We start from the raw sequence: 19,713 nt of genomic DNA on the forward strand, positions 1-19,713 counted from the left end.
GTATTGATACTGGGTGAAAATTTCCTATCCTCTCTTGTCTGCACTTTTTGTGGCTAGGTCGAACTTCCACATACTTCAGCCTATCCAGAGAGCAGCCCTCATCAAACGATTGATTTATTATGTGGTAGAGTTGGGGCGCAATATTATCACATCCTGCTTTTTATTATTTTTGTTGAGACTTCATCCCAGCCCACAGTTTTGAGGTTTTTTAGGGATTTTATAATGTTAGCCACCTCTTAGCAGGATGCATGAGTGAATTCGGATTCTACTGATCTGTCATCTGTGAGTGGTTATTGCATATTGACATTGAACATAGGTGTAAGTCACATTGATGTGACTGGACTTAGGGTATATGAAATGCTCTGTTTTTCTTTGCAACTTCTTCCTTTAAGGTGCATTTACATGGGCCATATTTTATGGCAATATTTGATGACAATAGCAATTGCTTTCAACATTGTTGCAATGTGGCTGCAATACACGTCGTTTTGCAGTTAGGCCGGGCAATATTACTGAAGTTACAAGTGGTTGCCAATGTATTGCCGATGGGTTGCTGGTGTTGCCCACTGCGGCTGGGGAATATTTTATATTGCAGTGCAGTGTAAATGCTTTCCCATCGCTTTGACCTCCGTTTCTCACTTCTCTCAGTGCAGTCAAGAGTCAGAGCGAAAACGTAATTGTTTTGTTTATGTTTGAAGGTTTGCTCTTGCACGTATAGTCACATCCCGTTTTGTTAGTTTGTTGTTTTGAGTTTGTTGTGTTAAGCAGTGAAGAAGTGGACATGTGTGATTCATCTTCAACTAAAGCAGTGAGATGTCAAAAGAAATATATTAAGACTGCAATCTGGAAAACAGTTGGCACGGTGTTGTTGGTGAGCTCAGAATTGTGCTTGATGAAGCATTCAAAAAATTCTGAATTCTTCAAATGTGTGCCAAATATGAGGCAAAAGAGTGGTCTGCATTTAATGCCAAGAGTTTTATATGCCTGTGTAAACACAAGTGCAGAGGTGAGCAGAAAGTCTGATTTTATGTCAACATAGAGGCTGCTACAGTATGCATGTTTAGTAAGCAGTAGATTAACTTCTCTGTACGTATCTTGCTAAGCTAACTGATTATGATCACTTGTAAAGTAATTGGTAATATCACCCCTTACTGCTTTGCCTCTTGTCTTTGCATTCCTAGGTATTTATTACAGGAATTATAGATTTCATTGTTTTTCCACCAAAATCCTGGTAATATTATCCCGTTGTTGATATCTACACTGTCAAAAACCTTTGGAGGTGGATACACCATCTGACTTTGTGGATTGTGATGCAAAAAATTATGTGAATTCAGGACGTTTGTAATTAAAGTTCCAGTTTCAAAAGCTGTAGGAAAAAGAACTGCTGCTTGGAATGCTCTCAAATTTGAGCATCATACGAGTGGTCCATCTTTGAGAGGAGGGGCCTTAATGAAAATTTTACCAATAGATGGCACTGAAGCTTTATAATATGGACACCGACACATCCACAGCACACGGCTGTTCCTCTGTTTGCATCAGAGATGCCCAATGTGACCGTCTCTGCGTGAAGACTTGAGCGCTGCTGATAAAGCTGTTCTACAAGAATGGTGACTGTGTGCCCAGTAACCCCGCAGAAGTTCTGGACACTAGGGGGCACGAAAAGTCATTGGTCTGATGTCTGCTAGGGCTCTGGGGAAAATGATTACAAAATCCAAAAACACAACTTCTTTTGAAGTGCAGTGTGGCAGAGAGAGGGAAGCAGTCGATCGGACGTCTATCGAATGTGTGGCCACAGTAGTGCAGGAGGGGTCGAGCGGTGGAGCGTAAATGTGCAGTGGACAAGCAAATGCCTGAACGTTGAACTTGCCTGTGAGCACGGAACATAGAATCCTACAAAACATCCTGCACTGCTATCCGTACACAATCACCCACATTCAGGAATTGCTTTCTGCTCATTCGCTCTGGGATTTCTCGCTCGGATCGAAGCTGATGGTGAGTGGCGACGGAACATTCTGTCAGGAGTTGAAGTCCATTTCCATATACTAGGAAATGTCGATAGTGCAGGTTGACGGCATCATTTATTGGAGCCAAGCAGGTCCACAACTCTAGACTGACGGACTTGTGCAGTTGTCCAGACTGAGCAGTACAGGTGATGTAATGTGCAACTAGAACTATAGTCACCATATTGTAATTTGTGTGTTATTTGTTCTGTAATACTTTTTTAATTTTTTTCTTTCTTCCGTAACGTTTCTCCCTGCATCAGATACTGTTCAAATTTGATTTCATTCTGAACAGGTGTTCCCTTTCTAAAGCATTTTGAAACTGGAACTCTAACTATGGACACCCTGTATGTAGAATCCAAGGCAATTTTTTAGCACTATTGTCCACACTTAGATACATAGTTTTATGGAAGATTTCAAAAACTGGCACCATTGATCGAGAAGTATTTTCCAGTACTCTTATTGTGTTCGTGACTGTTTGCCTCCTTTTCCTCTTTAATACCTCCAACCATTCCTGCTAAAAGATGTTGATCGCTATCCAGGGGTTCAGAATGTAGTAGTATTAGCTCGATACTTCTGACTGTGTTGTAGTCACATATTGTGTAGTCTACCGTAGTCTTAGTTGACAGATCATGACTCTACCTGTTACCTTATGACTTTGCTAACTGCTAGTTCATTCCATTTACAGAAGTGTAACTATTTGTATCCTTTTCAGTTCCTCTTCCCTTGTCCATGTGTGCATTTAGGTCTCAGTTATCATTGTCTTCACCTTCTGTTCAGTTAAGTGACTCTGCATTTCATCTTCAAAGTCTTCCTTCTCATTAGCAGACCCTCCAATTTGTTATCCATATACAGGGTGATTACAAATGATTGAAGCGATTTCACAGCTCCACAATAACTTTATTATTTGAGATATTTTCACAATGCTGTGCACACACATACAAAAACTCAAAGTTTTTTTAGGCATTCACAAATGTTCGATATGTGCCCCTTTAGTGATTCGGCAGACATCAAGCCGATAATCAAGTTCCTCCCACACTCGGCGCAGCATGTCCCCATCAATGAGTTCGAAAGCATCGTTGATGCAAGCTCGCAGTTCTGGCACGTTTCTTGGTAGAGGAGGTTTAAACACTGAATCTTTCACATAACCCCACAGAAAGAAATCGCATGGGGTTAAGTCGGGAGAGCGTGGAGGCCATGACATGAATTGCTGATCGTGATCTCCATCATGACCGATCCATCGGTTTTCCAATCTCCTGTTTAAGAAATGCCGAACATCGTGATGGAAGTGCGGTGGAGCACCATCCTGTTGAAAGATGAAGTCGGCGCTGTCGGTCTCCGGTTGTGGCATGAGCCAATTTTCCAGCATGTCCAGATACACGTGTTCTGTAACATTTTTTTCGCAGAAGAAAAAGGGGCCGTAAACTTTAAACCGTGAGACTGCACAAAACACGTTAACTTTTGGTGAATTGCGAATTTGCTGCACGAATGCGTGAGGATTCTCTACCGCCCAGATTCACACATTGTGTCTGTTCACTTCACCATTAAGAAAAAATGTTGCTTCATCACTGAAAACAAGTTTCGCACTGAACGCATCCTCTTCCATGAGCTGTTGCAACCGCGCCGAAAATTCAAAGCGTTTGACTTTGTCATCGGGTGTCAGGGCTTGTAGCAATTGTAAACGGTAAGGCTTCTGCTTTAGCCTTTTCCGTAAGATTTTCCAAACCGTCGGCTGTGGTACGTTTAGCTCCCTGTTTGCTTTATTCGTCGACTTCCGTGGGCTACGTGTGAAACTTACCCGCACGCGTTCAACCGTTTCTTCGCTCACTGCAGGCCGACCCGTTGATTTCCCCTTACAGAGGCATCCAGAAGCTTTAAACTGCGCATACCATCACCGAATGGAGTCAGCAGTTGGTGGATCTTTGTTGAACTTCGTCCTGAAGTGTCGTTGCACTGTTATGACTGACTGATGTGAGTGCATTTTAAGCACGACATACGCTTTCTCGGCTCCTGTCGCCATTTTGTCTCACTGCGCTCTCGAGCGCTCTGGCGGCAGAAACCTGAAGTGCGGCGTCAGCCGAACAAAACTTTGAGTTTTTCTACGTATCTGTAGTGTGTCGTGACCATATGTCAATGAATGGAGCTACAGTGAATTTATGAAATCGCTTCAATCATTTGTAATAGCCCTGTACTTATGGAATTTCCCTGTCCCACTTTCCCTCTGACCTCTAACATCCTCTCACTTAGTCCCATCAGGTCGCCTCTCACAACTACTGCCACTCCATGTTTTCCTTCTTCCTCATTATGGCTCCATTACACCATATGTCCACTCCCTACCATTCCAAGTGGATTCTGACAATCGTAGAATACCCAGTCTTCTTGTATTCATCACTCCGTCACATCCTCCACCTTCCCTGTCAGTGTCCCTATGTTCAGTGTACCAAGCCTTAGTCACTGGGAATTGGTGGTTCTGAAGCTTGCCCTGTGCCTGAGTGCATGTATTTTATCTACTACTGGCTTGTTGAGCTTACAGTCTATGGATTTAACAGAGTTTATCCTCCAGCCTTCTTGGGCCATACAAGTATTTTATTTCCCTCCTACCCATCAACAGCTAGAAGCTGCCACATAGGGCACCCTCTTGAGAGATAAGGCCCCTCTGAGAGTAAAAGACTAATACGGAGGCCGAGCGGTTCTAGGCACTGAAGTCTGGAACTGCGCGACTGCTACGGCCGCAGGTTCGAATACTGCCTCGGGGCGTGGATGTGTGTGATGTCCTTAGGTTAGTTAGGTTTAAGTAGTTTTCTAAATTCTAGGGGACTGATGACCTCAGAAGTTAAGTCCCATGGTGCTCAAAGCCATTTGAACCATTTTGAACTAGTAAGAAGGCTATCCAGAAAGTAAAAGATTTTTTGATATAAAAAAATTTGTAATATGAAAAAACCAAATTGTATTATAGTGTCCACCAGAACAACATATTCACTCTTTGTGAGGCTCTGTCAAGATATTGATTGTGTCTTTAGGTTTGAGTTAAGTGTGTGTTGTAGTATGGTGGTTGGCTAAACAGATGTTAGTACTTTAATCTCAGTACTGAGAAAACAGGATAGTTCTAGCACGCTTGACATTTGAGCAATGAAAATGTATTGTGAACTGGGTTTTCAAGTGTGATAATGCTGTTGAAGTACATCATCAGTGGAGGTGGGAGTTTGAAACAGAACTGCCAACCTGTCTAACAATTAACTGTGTCATTGACAAGTCTGAACTGCGTGGAATGATTTGTGATTCTCACAAAGGAAGATCAGGAAGATAGCATACAGCTAAAAGTCCTGCATCATCGGTTCCCATGTTTTTGGAAACATTTAATTCTCCACCGAAGTCTGCTGTACAACGTGCACGTGAATTGGGGGTTATCTGTACAAGGGTACGAAGAATTCTGAAAGCTGCAAAGTGGAAAGGTTACATTTCACGATTACTGCACGCGATTAATGATGACGATCCTGATCTCCAAATGCAATTTTGTGAATGGTATCGGCGAATGGTAACTGATGATGAATAATTTGTGACGAAGATAGGATGGAATGACAAGGCACAATTTAATCTTATTGGAACCGTGAATCGGCATAACAGTGTGTACTGGGCACAGGAAAATGTGCAAGTTTGTGTGGATAAAGCGGTAAATTTACCAGAGGGTTCATGTGTGGTGTGGACTATCATCTAGGGGCTTAGTAGGACACCTTTTCTTTGATGCTACTGTTACTGGAGAAATGTGCCTGGAAATGTTGTGCACATCAATTTTGCCAGATATATGTGCTCTTTATGGGAGCTGATGAAGAGGTCTTCTACCGCCAGAATGAGGCGCCACCACACTACCACCTAGCCGTACGAGCTATCCCGGAAGATAATTTTCTGGGGCATCGGATTGGACGAAGAGGGCCCATCGAGTTCCCTCCACGGTCGCCAAATCTAATACCTACGGACTTGTACTTGTGGGGAACTGTGAAGGATAATGTCTATTGATGAGATCCATGCATGCTCGATGGACTTTGCCAGGAGAGTACAGTGACATATGCAGCGATCTCCACTGTAACATTGACTGACATACCGTATTTACTCGAATCTAAGCCACACCTGAAAAATGAGACTCGAAATCAAGGAAAAAAAATTTCCCGAATCTAAGCCGCACCTGAAATTTGAGACTCGAAATTCAAGGGGAGAGAAAAGTTTTAGGCTGCATCTCCAAATCGAAACAAAGTTGGTCCGCTGTAATATGAGACAATTTAGGTTGAATGAATGACGATACAGCTACAGTAGTTTGGTTCGAGTCGTAAGCTTAGCAGTTAAGCTTTACCAGGTAGCCATTGCTATGCGTCAGGCGCTCCGTCCGTATTTATACAGGTACCCTTCCTCTTTAACATGCTTCATCTGGTTTGAATTGATTGCTTATTTTTCTTTGATCTGATAAGTGCAGTTTTCTTTGTTATAGGTGTTTACATCACTCTATGCTGAAAATGCATTACTGTACTGTGTCATGCATTGTTTGTCGTACTCTGATACTGTGTGTTTACGGCCTGTCGCCGATCGCGGCATGGCTTGCTTTTGTGCGCGCTACCGCCGCTTACAAACAAAAAAGGAGAGAGAGAGAGAGAGAGAGAGAGAGAGAGAGAGAGAGAGAGAGAGAGGAATCGTCTCATTAGTGAAACAATGGCAAGAGACTGCTACTTGTTGTTAATTACACTGCTGCTTTCTTTGATAATGATCAACAAGAACCAAATAATAGACTGCGTATGATAGAACATGTTCTGAACGAGAGTTTAGCGAAAAATTTTCTCCGTTTGAAAATCTTTGCAGGCGCCTCTTTAGTACATTACATTCTGCACAGAAATTAGTCATCTTAGATTTAAAAATCTAGTCAATTGACTCGCTTCATTTCGGACTGTATAGCTGTTTAGCATAAGAATAATACGAATATAAACATGACATGATATGTATATTCTTCCGCGTTTGCTGTTGTCTCACTCTAGTTGTGTGGTTTATTACGCAGACAGGATTTAAATGAGATAGCAGCAAACAGACAGGATTTAAATGAGATAGCAGCAAACACGAAACAATACATGGCAAAATGTTTATATTCGTATTATTCTTATGGTGACGAGAATACTGCATGTGATTCACAATTTATAAAAGTTCCTATTAGCAACCATCTCTTCTCACAGATAGGAAAAAATTCAGAACGTGGAGTTGGCCATATTGACAAACATTCTAAACATTCTTGCCAGTCGGGTTTCCGTAGTACATTGAAATGCTGCTACATTCGAAGATGAACAATACGGAATTTGTATTTACTTCGTTGGATAATGTATGAAAATGCAGTGGTCGAAACTCGGCGCGGAGAAAAAAAGCTCGTCTTCCACTTTTTTTAAATTTATTTACTGACGCAGAGGTTTTGGCGCCAGTATTTATCTTTGTGCCTACAAAGCATGCCTGTGTAGTGCTACATATATTCGACGGTAGAACTAAGTTGTGGCGGCACCCACCGACATTTTTAAGAACTTCCGCTTGCTTTGCACTCGATTCTAAGCTGCAGTCCGTTTTTTGGATTACAAAAACCGGAAAAAAAGTGCGGCTTAGATTCGAGTAAATACGGTAGTTGCGGTGACTGTTTGTTGTTCTGTTGTGTGTATAACCACAAGCGGTGAACATTTTGAATATTGAAAGTAACTCTGTGCTAAACTGAACATTGTACATATGTGATCAATTATTTTATTTAATAAAATTGCAGCCAATAGCCATATACAGTTACTTTATACATTTACGTTTTACATTTTTGGATATTCATTTATCGATTTCACTCTTTTATTGCACAGTTCTATGTGATATCGTTCACAGGCTTTGTTACACAGTTCACATACACATGTTGTGGTTGGGTCGTGATAAGTTTTGTTTTTGCGGATTAGATGATGAAAGCCGTGAATAGGAAGTCTAGTTACGACACGTCCTGTTCGAAGTTTGGTGCTGTCCATGAGCAGTTCGTCATTGCTTCGGTGCCATAGAACTTCGACCATATTTTTTTCTCATTTGTCCTCCATGATCTTCAGTTGCTTTCTGGATTCCCTGGTGTGTGGCATCATATATCGAAGTCTAACGTCTTCAATTAGGAATGTCTCTCTCGCTAGCAGGTACCCTAGTCTAGATCTTGTTGTCTTTGAGAGACCTAGTGCTCTTTTTAGATGAATTGATTTTACCTTTTCTAGTGTTTCTAGATTTTTTTCTATCGGGTGGTCCCATATAACCTTCATCCCATAGGCCAAGATTGGCAAGATTTTTGTGTTGAATAATTTGATGGCTGTTTCTAGACTCAGTAGGCGGATGTTTTTGATGTCCTGTATTGCTATTATTGCTTGGGCTGCACGTTCTGTTGTATGTTTTGTGAAGCATTTGGCTGTTGGTTGCAATGTCACTCCTAGCTATTTAAACTGAGATTTTTGTTTTTTGTCCTCTGATGCTGAATTCCGCATTCTTGGCTGTTTTGCCTCCATTTCTGAAAATTACCTTTTCTGTCTTTATGTTTATGTGTAGTTTGTGTTCACTGCACCATTTGTCTGTTTTCTCTTCTGTATATCTGTTGAACCTACGGCTATGTTATCAGCATATGCATATACATATACATCTTCAAGAATGTACAGCAAAGAGCTCATTGGGTCACCCTGTAAAACTCCGTTAGATTTCAGAACGGGGTTCGAAAAAGAGAGGTTGTCTGGTATTGTGATTAAGTTGTATTCGAGGATTGACTTGATTATTCTTGCCCATACGCTATTTTCTCCCATTGTTTTTTCCAGTTCTCACCCTATGAGACCTCTTTCCAGTAGGTCAAAGGCTTTGGTAAATTCTGTGAACGCTGTAGAACATTTGTTTCTTTTGTAGTGCTTCGTCTATGTTGTTTAGAAGAAGCCTGACTGCCGTAAGTGTTGATCTTCCAGATCTGAAACCCATTTGTCGTTCTGGGAGATGACTGTCCACAGAGGCTTGGATTTTTTGAGAGATTATCTTTGAAAACATCTTGAATTGAGTATTTTCCAGGGCCTCTGTACTTGTTTGGGTCCATTGGGTCTCCTTTACCTTTGTAGAGAACTTTTATTGTCGAGTGTCTCCATTGTGTCGGAATTCTTCTAAGTTCCAGGCATTTGTTAAATATTTTGGTCCATACGTGTTGGAGGGCCTCTTTTGCATCTTTTATGTGTTCATTATATATATATTATCGGGTCCTGCTGCTTTCTTGTTCTTCAGTGCTTTTATTTCTTCTTTCACGTCTTCTTCATTTAGAGGTTTCCGTATATTGTCTTTTTCCTTAGTTTGATGTTGTTTCTCTTTCTTTGGGATGTTTTAATTCCTTGTTTGTTCAGTATCTTAATGAAGTGGTCTTCCCATTCCTTGCCCATGTCTATATTTGGTGTAGGGGCCATTTTTCTTGGTCTTGCTGCTATGTATGGGTCTTTCTCTTATTCATCCGCTTCTCTTTTTGCCCTTCTTTCTATGTATTCTTTTTTCTTCTCTTCTATTAGTTTTTTGTAGATTCTCCTCTCTTCTGCGTACAGTTTGTATGTTTCCTCGTCGCGCTGGTTTTTAAATCTGTGGAGCGTTCTTAGAACAGTGTTCCTTTTGCTGTAGCATTCAGCATCGAACCATCTTTTTGCCGTCCTTGTTTATGGGTTTGTTTGTATCACTGAATTTTTTTGGAGGTCTTCTATTTGGTCTGTTGCTTTTTCGAGGTCTCCTTCCTCTATTAAAGTTTCTATTTGTGTTAATTGTTCTTGCTGGTTTGTTAATTTTTCTATATCAATTTTTCTTTGTGTGATTTGGTGAGTCTTTCTTGCTGGTGGTGACGTGACGATATTTATTTTTATCTTAATTGGAATGTGCTTTCGTATATGAGTAATGGAGTCATGCCATATTGGTTGAATACTTCCTTCTATTTCTCCTCTTGTTAATGTGATATGAATGGTACTTTTCCCATTGTGGCATATGTATGTAGGTATCTGTCTATTGTTAAGTAGGGTGAAACCATCTTCTTCCAGGGTTTCAATGTGTGATCAATTATTAAATGTAAAATGCACACGTAAGTAATGCTTTCCGTTCCTTGAAGTGTGTATACATTTTTGTGGCCGACTCTGTATACATTTTAAAGGTATAGTCTTAAGCTATATTTCTACATAATTGCTATTGAAATTGAGTCGTCATACTGTGACCCAAGTTTTTCAATGCCGTCTCTGTATATATCTACTTCCTGCAATTGCAACCACTGGTTTATGCTGGCTTGCAGTTCGGTGTCAGTATCGAAGCTTTGTGTAGCGAGCCATGTCTTTGTTGCTGGGAAGAGGTGGTAGTTGTTCAGTGCCAAATCCAGACTGTATGGTGGATGATGAGACGCATCCCATCCAAAACCCCTTACGAGCTCTCAGGTATGGTTAGCCGCAAGTAAACGTGTATCGTCGTGGTGGGAAAAAAGGTTTTTGCTAAGTTTTCCCCAATAGTTGCTTTGTATCTCCCACCTTAACTTTGGCATTGTTTGACAACACCTCAGAGTTAACTGTTGTGACACATTCAAGAGAATCAATGAGACTCACTCCCTTAGAGGCCTGTAACATAGAAGCTGTGATCTTTCTAGCTGACAGCGTTTGCAACACAACCTCAATTTCTTGGGAGAATTTGTGGCCCTATTCCATTGGCTGCCTTTTTGTTTCACAGTTGACGTGCTTCACACAGCTCGTCCCCAGTTGTGACACATTCAATAATTTTGTTACCATTTTCATCTTAAAGGAAGGTCCGCGCTGCAGCCAGTCTGTTTTTTTTATGTTTTGTTAAGTTTTTGGGAATGCACTTAGTGCAAAATGTGTGGTAACTGAGCTTCTCTGCCAAAATTTAGTGCAACAGACTCCGTAAAAATTGGAGAAGAGTTGCGAAAGTTGTGTAATCTTGAAATGACAATTTTCATGAATTTTGTTGTCGATTTTCATTGCTAGTTCGTCGGTCACAAGGCTAAGCCCGGTACTGCGGTCCTCATCGTCGACAATGATACTGGTCAATTTCAAATTAATATTAACATTCCCATGCCACAAGAGGCAAAAGTAAGTGGGGCTGCCCATTGATAAAGGTGAAATGGCCTGTGAATTTAGTTTTGAATTCTCTGGTAGTGTGCCATGATATGTACCCACCTACAAACACAAAATTAGCCAAAGAACTCCATTTTTCCAGGGAGATAACTAAAAATTTATAACTACCCCTCCTATGTGTTGTATGACTTATTATGTATAAGGGATAGAATTGATCGAACTTACGTTAAGGGAATAAGAATTTAAATTAACAATTTTTTTAAAAATGTCTTTTTTTCTGTCTCTTTCTCTCGCACAGATCCAGCATACTCCAAGGAAAGAGTTGCTGTGGGGTCATCTGTTCAAAGTGCATCCACTGCAGATGTGAAAGTACTGATGAACAGGTCCTACAGACAGCAGAAATGGTTCCACAGCTGCGTACATTAACGTTGATGCGGAAAATTAAAGTCGACATCTTCCGCAAAATCTGCACAAACTGGCCGAACCTCACTTGTCTACAGGTTGATTTCAGGCAGGAGATGACTTACTCAGTAAGTTCAACCTTCCTTTCAAGTCCGATAATGATTTTTATATTCTAAATTTTGTGTTTTTATTAATTTTATAGAATTGAGATCTGTCTGTATAAATCTGTGATGCACAAGTTTTCTCTTTATTAGGCTGTAATTATTAGACAAAAGTGACGAAATTAAGACAGTACCAAACAGTGGCCAGACCTGAAGCTGTGTATGCCGCAGAAACACTTAATCTAACAAGAAATGAAGATCTTGAGAAACCAGAGGAGCTCTAAAGAAGAATTATAAGGAAAATAATGGGAACTAAAAGAAACGATAATGTTGAATACAGGTTAAGACCAAACAGAGAGCTATACTTGAAAACTGAAAAACTAGCTGATTTAATGAGGAAGAGAAGACTACAGTTTTTTGGGCATATATTCAGAATGGATAACAGACTAACCAAGTGGATATTCACATTGCTCAGTAGCTACAAATCCAAGCCCACATGGTTCATAGAGCCTGAAAAGGACAAGGAAAATGCTGGAATTACAATAGACACAATAGAAAACAGAACACATTTCAGAAGGCAGTTCAAAAGGCAGAATTTTAGGAGAGAAAGAAAACAACTAGATGAAAGTGGACTCGAGAAGAAAAGGAACAACACTCCAAAAGGATGAAGGAAATTTGGAAACCAAGGAAATTTAATACAATGGAGAGTAGCCAAAGTTGATTCATCGTACACTCCAAATGGGTTATTCGGAAGAAGAAGAAGAAGAAGAAGAAGAAGAAGAAGAAGAAGATGACAAAAATGAATATTGTAACGTGATTGGCTTCTGTTGCTATTTTCAAGTGATCAGTTAATACAAGGTGTCAGATTATATAATGGTAAGACAGAGTCAGGAACCAGGTTTTAAATTGTAAGACATTTCCAGGGGCAGATGTGGACTGTGACCACAATCTATTGATTATGAACTGTAGATTAAAACTGAAGAAACTGCAAAAAGGTGGGAATTTGAGGAGATGGGACCTGGATAAACTGAAAGAACCAGAGGTTGTAGAGAGTTTCAGGGAAAGCACAAGGGAACAATTGACAAGAATGGGGAAAAGAAATACAGTAGAAGAAGAATGGGTAGCTTTGAGGAATGAAATAGTGAAGGCAGCAGAGGATCAAGTAGGTAAAAAGACGAGGGCTACTAGAAATCCTTGGGAGACAGAAGAGATACTGAATTTAATTGATGAAAGGAGAAAATACAGAAATGCAGTAAGTGAAGCAGGCAAAAAGTAATACAAATGTCTCAAAAATGAGATCGACAGGAAGTGCAAAATGGCTCAGCAGGGATGGCTAGAGGACAAATGTAAGGATGTAAGGCTTATCTCACAACGAGTAAGATAGATACTGCCTACAGGAAAATTAAAGAGACCTTTGAGAAAAGAGAACTACTTGCATGAATATCAAGAGCTCAGATGGAAACCCAGATCTAAGCAAAGAAGGGAAAACAGAAAGGTGGAAGGAGCATATAGAGGGTCTATACAAGGGTGATGTACTTGAGGACAATATTATGGAAATGGAAGAGGATGTAGATGAAGATGAAGGTGAAATGGGAGATATGATATTGCATGAAGAGTTTGACAGAGCACTGAAAGACCTGAGTCGAAACAAGGCCCCGGCAGTAGACAACATTCCATTAGAACTACTGATAGCCTTGGGAGAGCCAGGCCTAACAAAACTCTACCATCTGGTGAGCAAGATGTATGAGACAGGCGAAATACCCTCAGACTTCAAGAAGAATATAATAATTACAATCCTAAAGAAAGCAGGTGTTGAAAGACGTGAAAATAACAGAACTATCAGTTTAATAAGCCATGGCTGCAAAACACTAACACACATTCTTTACAGATGAATGGAAAAACTGGTAGAAGCTGATCTCGGGGAAGGTCAGTTTGGATTCCATAGAAATGTTGGAACACGTGAGGCAATACTGACCCTACGACTTATCTTAGAAGAGAGATTAAGGAAAGGCAAACCTACATTTCTAGCATTTGTAGACTTAGAGAAAGCTTTTGACAATGTTGACTGTAATACTCTCTCTCAAATTCTGAAGGTGGCAGGGGTAAAATACTGGGAGCGAAAGGCTATTTACAATTTGTACAGTAACCAGATGGCAGCTATAAGAGTTGAGGGGGCATGAAAGGGAAGCAGTGGTTGGGAAGGGAGTGAGACAGGGTTGTAGCCTCTCCCCAATGTTGTTCAATCTGTATATTGAGCAAACAGTAAAGGAAACAAAAGAAAAAATCGGAGTACGAATTAAAATCCATGGAGAAGAAATAAAAACTTTGATGTTCACCGATGACATTGTAATTGTGTCAGAGACAGCAAAGGACCTGGAAGAGCAGGCGAACAGAATGGACAGTGTCTTGAAAGGTGGATATAAGATGATCAACAAAAGCAAAATGGGTATAATGGAATGTAGTCAAATTAAATTGGGTGATGCTGCAGGAATTAGATTAGGAAATGAGACGCTTAAAGTAGTAAATGAGTTTTGCTATTTGGGGAGCAAAATAACTGATGATGGTTGAAGTAGAGAGGATATAAAATGTAGACTGGCAGTAGCTAGGAACACAGAGGAGGAGCTGTGCAGCTTAATCGAAAGCTGGTAGGTGTGTTACTACATCTGAAAGGTGATGTCGATTCAAACTCTGCATAAGAGTGCCACTAGTAACACCATTATAACAATGCAAATCAGGTTCGCTTTAAATGCACACTGTAACAGCTGTGAGTGTCAGTTGCTTTTGAGGCTAGATGTGGTGAGTTGATGTTAATCGAGAATGCCTTTACGGCGACAAAAACACCATTATCGACACGTCACCGAGTTTTAACGAGGTCACGTAATAGGGTTATGAGAAGCTGGATGTCCCTTCTGTGATACTGCAGAAAGACTTGGCAGGAATTTAGCGATTGTACACCATTGCTGGCAGCACTAGTCACGATAGTCTACGGTCAAAAGAAGATGGGACTCCAGACGGCCACTTGGCATTACCGAATCATACGGCTATTGTGTTTGCTGTATGGCAGCATCTGCAGCAGCAGTATGAGCAGCAGTTGTCAAAACAGTGACAGCATGAGAGACAACTTGGTTTTAAAATATGCTTGTGGAGAGACTGGATGTCCGAACATACTGGGAGAATGATCACCCGTAGAAAGGTGGCCAAGGGAAGAGTAAATCAGAGCAAGACCAGGCAACAAGAAGCACGGGCACAAGCTGATTATAGAGCAGCAGATAAGGAAGTGAAAAGGAGTGTGAGAAGAGACCACAGAAGATGGATAGATGAACAGACTGATAGAGCAGAACAGGCAGTGCAGAGGGGGGTTGTGAAAGAATTGCACTACTGGCCATTAAAATTGCTACACACAAAGATGACGTGCTACAGACGCGAAATTTAACCGACAGGAAGAAGATGATGTGATATGCAAATGATTAGCTTTTCAGAGCATTCACATAAGGTCGGTGCCGGTGGCGACACCTACAACGTGCTGAAGTGAGGAAAGTTTACAACTGATTTCTCATACACAAACAGCAGTTGACCGGCATTGCCTGGTGAAACGTTGTTGTGATGCCACGTGTAAGGATGAGAAAAGTGCATCATCACGTTTCCGGATTGTAGGCTATCGCGATTGCAGTTTATCGTATTGCGACATTGCTTGGTCGAGATTCAATGACTGTCAGCAGAATATGGAATTGGTGGGTTCAGGAGGGTAATACGGAACGCCGTGCTGGATCCCAACAGCCTCGTATCACTAGCAGTCGAGATGACAGGCAGCTTGTCCGCATGGCTGTAATGGATCGTGCAGCCACGTCTCTATCCCTGAGTCAACAGATGGGGACGTTGGCAAGACAACAACCATCTGCATGAACAGTTCGATGACTTTTGCAGGAGCATGGAGTATCAGCTCAGAGACCGTGGCTGCGGTTACCCTTGATGCTGCATCACAGTCAGGAGTGCCTGTGATGGTGTACTCGACAACGAACCTGGGTGCACGAATGGCAAAACGTCAAATAACTTATTTTTTTATTTGCCAGATGAATCCAGGTTCTGTTTACAGCATCATGATGGTCGCATCCGTGTTTGGCAACATCGCGGTGAACGCACATTGGAAGCGTGTATTCGTCATCGCCATACTGGCATATCACTTGGCATGATGGTATGGGGTGCTATTGTTTACACGTCTCGGTCACCACTTGTTCGCATTGAAGGAACACTTTAATGAAGTTCTAAATAGAGACCTAGGCAATGAGGTAGAAGAAAAAGAAGAAACGGAATACAATGAACAGTGGACGTTACATTTCAGATGTGTTACGACCCGTGGCTCTACCCTTCCTTCGATCCCTGCGAAACCCTGCATTTCAACAGGATAATGCACGACCGCATGTTGCAGGTCCTGTACGGGCCTTTCTGGATACAGAAAATGTTCGACTGCTGCCTTGGCCAGCACATTCTCCAGATGTCTCACCAATTGAAAACATCTGTTCAATGGTGGCTGAGCAACTGGCTCGTCACAATACGCCAGTCACTACTCTTGATGAACTGTGGTATCGTGTTGAAGCTGCATGGGCAGCTGTACCTGTACACGCCACCCAAGCTCTGTTTGACTCCAATGCCCAGGCGTATCAAGGCCGTTATTACGGCCAGAGGTGGTTGTTCTGGGTACTGATTTCTCAGGATCTATGCAGCCAAAGTGCGTGAAAATGTAAGCACATGTCAGTTCTAGTATAATATATTTGTCCAATGAATACCCTTTTATCATCTGCATTTCTTCTTGGTGTAGCAATTTTAATGGCCAGTAGTGTACATATCATCACTCAGATGCTCCAGAGGAACCGACTAGTAAGGAATAAGAAAGGGGCGATACTAACTACACATGAAGAACAATCGTGTAGGTGGAAGGAACACTTTAATGAAGTTCTAAATAGAGACCTAGGCAATGAGGTAGAAGAAAAAGAAGAAACGGAATACAATGATCCTAGTCCCAGCATTGCTTTAAATGCACCCACAAAAGCAGAAATTCGGATAGCAGTGAAGGAGATCAAGAATGGGAAGGCACCAGGACCAGATAATATAACATCTGAGATGCTGAAAACAGGCTTGGGCTCCTCTGTCAAGTTATTGTACATCCTCTTAGAGAAGCTTTGGAGAGAGGAGAAACTGCCAACAGATTGGAAACGAGGTATTATCATGAAAATACCCAAAACAGATGTTAATAACTGCAACTGGTGGGGCATTACCCTACTGTCAGTACAGATGATCGTTTTAAACCGCACTAAGGATTCTGTGGAAGTACAACTGAGGAGAGAGTAGGCGGGTTTTAGAAAATATTGAAGTTGTGTGGACCTTATCAATACTCTCAGAATTATTCTGGAACAAAGTGTGGAGTGCTACCTTACCTTCATTGACTTTGGAAAGGCTTTCGACACTGACAACCAAAGAGTCATGTGGGATACACTTGCAAAATGTGGCATTCCAATGAAGGTTATTAACTTCATCAAGGAAATGTATGAAGACTATGAATGCCAAGTACTACGTAATGGAGAACTAACAGAGCCTTTTCAAGTTAATTCGGGAGTATGACAAGGGTGTATTCTTTTGTCAACACTATTTCGTTTGGTGTCGGACCATGTGATGAGAGTGATGGGGGGCAGAAGAGAGGTGTGCAATGGGGCATGCGGGATAGGCTCGAAGATTTAGATTTCGCAGATGACATCTGCATAATGGCACAACGATATCGAGACATCGAAGAGAAACTGGCCAGGTTACATAGAGAGGCGGAAGTTGCAGGCCTCAAGATAAATGTTCGCAAAACCAAAGAAATGCGGATAAATTTGACCATCACGATTCGGCTATGATATCGAGACATCTAAGAGAAACTGGCCAGGTTACATAGAGAGGCGGAAGTTGCAGGCTTCAAGATAAATGTTTGCAAAACCAAAGAAATGCAGATAAATTCGACCATCACGAATCGGCTGGCCATTAATGGAGAGGACATAGAACAGGTTCAATCTCTCCTCTATGTTAGAAGTATAGTCAGGACTACAGGAGGTGCTGAGGAGGATGTCGGTAGTTACATCCGCATAGCAAATGGTGCGTTTGTACAACTGTTCCCTGTTTAGAGAAATAGGAACATTTCAAAGAAGACCAGTCTCTGGCTTTTTGATAGCAATGTGAAGGCTGTTCCGTTCTATGGTTGCGAATCTTGGAAGGTGACTAACCACATTAAAAACCAGCTCAAAGTTTTTATCAGCCGCTGTCTCTGGTGTATTTTAAATGTGAGACAGCCAGATATAATGACAAATGATCTTTGGAGGGAGACAAATCAGCAACCAGTCAACATACAAATCAAGGAAAGAAAATGGAACTGGATTGGGAATACATTGAGGAAACCAGATGGAGCTGTTGAAAGAGTGGCATCGGATTGGAACCCTTGAGGAGTTAGGAAATGTGGTCATCTCAAACAGACCTGGAAAAGGATGATAGAGAGAGAAGCTGCAGAGGATGTGAAAACCTGGAGTGAAGTGATTTGCTAGAAATCTTAGCAGATGGAGGAACGACAGGAACTAAGTCAGTTAAGTGTGTCACCTCGCACTGCATCTGCAGCAGCAATATGAGCAGCAATTTGCACCACAGTGACACGACAAGATGTTGCAAATCAATTACTTAGAGGACAGCTTCGAGCCAGATGCCCTGTAGCGTGTCTGCTATCCGTGACCATCTCGCTGATATTCACCGTGTTGCATGTTCCGTTGACTTCCTTTGGGTCCCTGGCCATGTGGTTATCCCGGGTAATGAGCTCGCTGATCGCTTGGCTGGGGGAGCAGTCTCACCCCCCCCCCCCCCCCCCCCCCGTTTTCTGTAACCCCTCCTGCAGTGGATTTGCGGCTTCACATCAAATCCCACTTCGCCCAATCGTGGGCCAACTCTTGGGAGGCTACCTCCCTGTGTAATAAACTTTGTGCGATTAAGGTGACACCAGGCCCGTGGCGTTCTTCCTTTCGCCTCTCCCGAAAGGACTCTACCACACTGTCTCGTCTCTGGATTGGCCATACCAGGCTGACTCGTGGTTTTCTTTTGCGTGATGAGCCACCCACACTTTGTGGTTGTGGAGCCTTCCAGTCAGTAGCCCACATTTTGGTTGAAGTCCCCTTCTTTTGGCTCTGTGTGCTAAGTACAGGCTCCGCCACACTTTACCTTTGATGTTGGCTGACGATTCCCGGATGGTCACCCTGGTTCTCGGTTTCCTCCGGGAAAGTGGTTTTTATTCTCAGTTTTAAGGTTTTTAATCTCTCTTTGGTGTTGGGGCAGGACGGTGAGTGTTGATTCCGGACTCCCCTCCCTGACAGAGATCCTCTTTTCTTCCCCTTTTACTCTGTTTTTATCATTTCTTTTTTTTGCGGATTGGTTAGTCTCCTTTTCCCATACGTACTTCTACATTCTAGCGGTTGCACCTTTTAAGTCACAGGTGGTCTTGCCTCTGCTGCTTCAGCATAGCGTTGGGTTCACTCTCTTGCTGACTTACCTCATTTTGTTTTTACCATTGACAACATGACTGCCCTTTTACATTTTTAGCCTTTTCCCTTTTATTATTCTGACTTTTCTGAGATGTCACACTATTGGAATGGACCACATTTGAAACATGGGACTGATGACCTTGCTGTTTGGTCCCTTAAACACCAACCAACCCTGTAGCGTGCATCCTGCTGATCCTAAACCACCAGCATTTTTGACTTCAGTAATGTCGACAGAGAGCTCATTTGAGGGCAGGGAGTAGTTCTGGTGTGGTTCCTGATGGAAGCTGGCCTTGCCTCTGTGGCAGTGATGGCCACGTGTTGGTTAAGAGTAGAGCAGTTGAGAGCCTGCAACCAAACTGGCTTTACCAGTGCAAGTGCGGTATTGACATCGTAAATTTACATAACATAACATATAAATACAAATATACATATATAATAGAAGGAAACATTCCCCGTGGAAAAAATTATATATAAAAACAAAGATGAGGTGACTTACCGAACGAAAGCGCTGGCAGGTAGATAGACACACAAACAAACACAAACATACACACAAAATTCA

At 41.8% G+C, this 19,713-nt stretch overlaps 1 protein-coding gene across 1 annotated transcript in view; it reads left to right on the plus strand.

Annotated features, from left to right (window-relative positions):
- The window catches only part of LOC124719002, a 146,196-nt gene that overhangs the window by 38,484 nt on the left and 87,999 nt on the right, over nucleotides 1–19,713 (plus strand). The window contains exon 3 of the mRNA XM_047244673.1: nucleotides 11,400–11,631. Within this exon, the coding sequence (XP_047100629.1) occupies nucleotides 11,400–11,631 (232 nt within the window). The remainder of the gene's footprint in view (nucleotides 1–11,399; nucleotides 11,632–19,713) is intronic.

This window comes from Schistocerca piceifrons, chromosome 10 (genome assembly GCF_021461385.2).
Source record: "Schistocerca piceifrons isolate TAMUIC-IGC-003096 chromosome 10, iqSchPice1.1, whole genome shotgun sequence".
Classification (NCBI taxonomy): Eukaryota; Metazoa; Arthropoda; class Insecta; order Orthoptera; family Acrididae; genus Schistocerca; species Schistocerca piceifrons.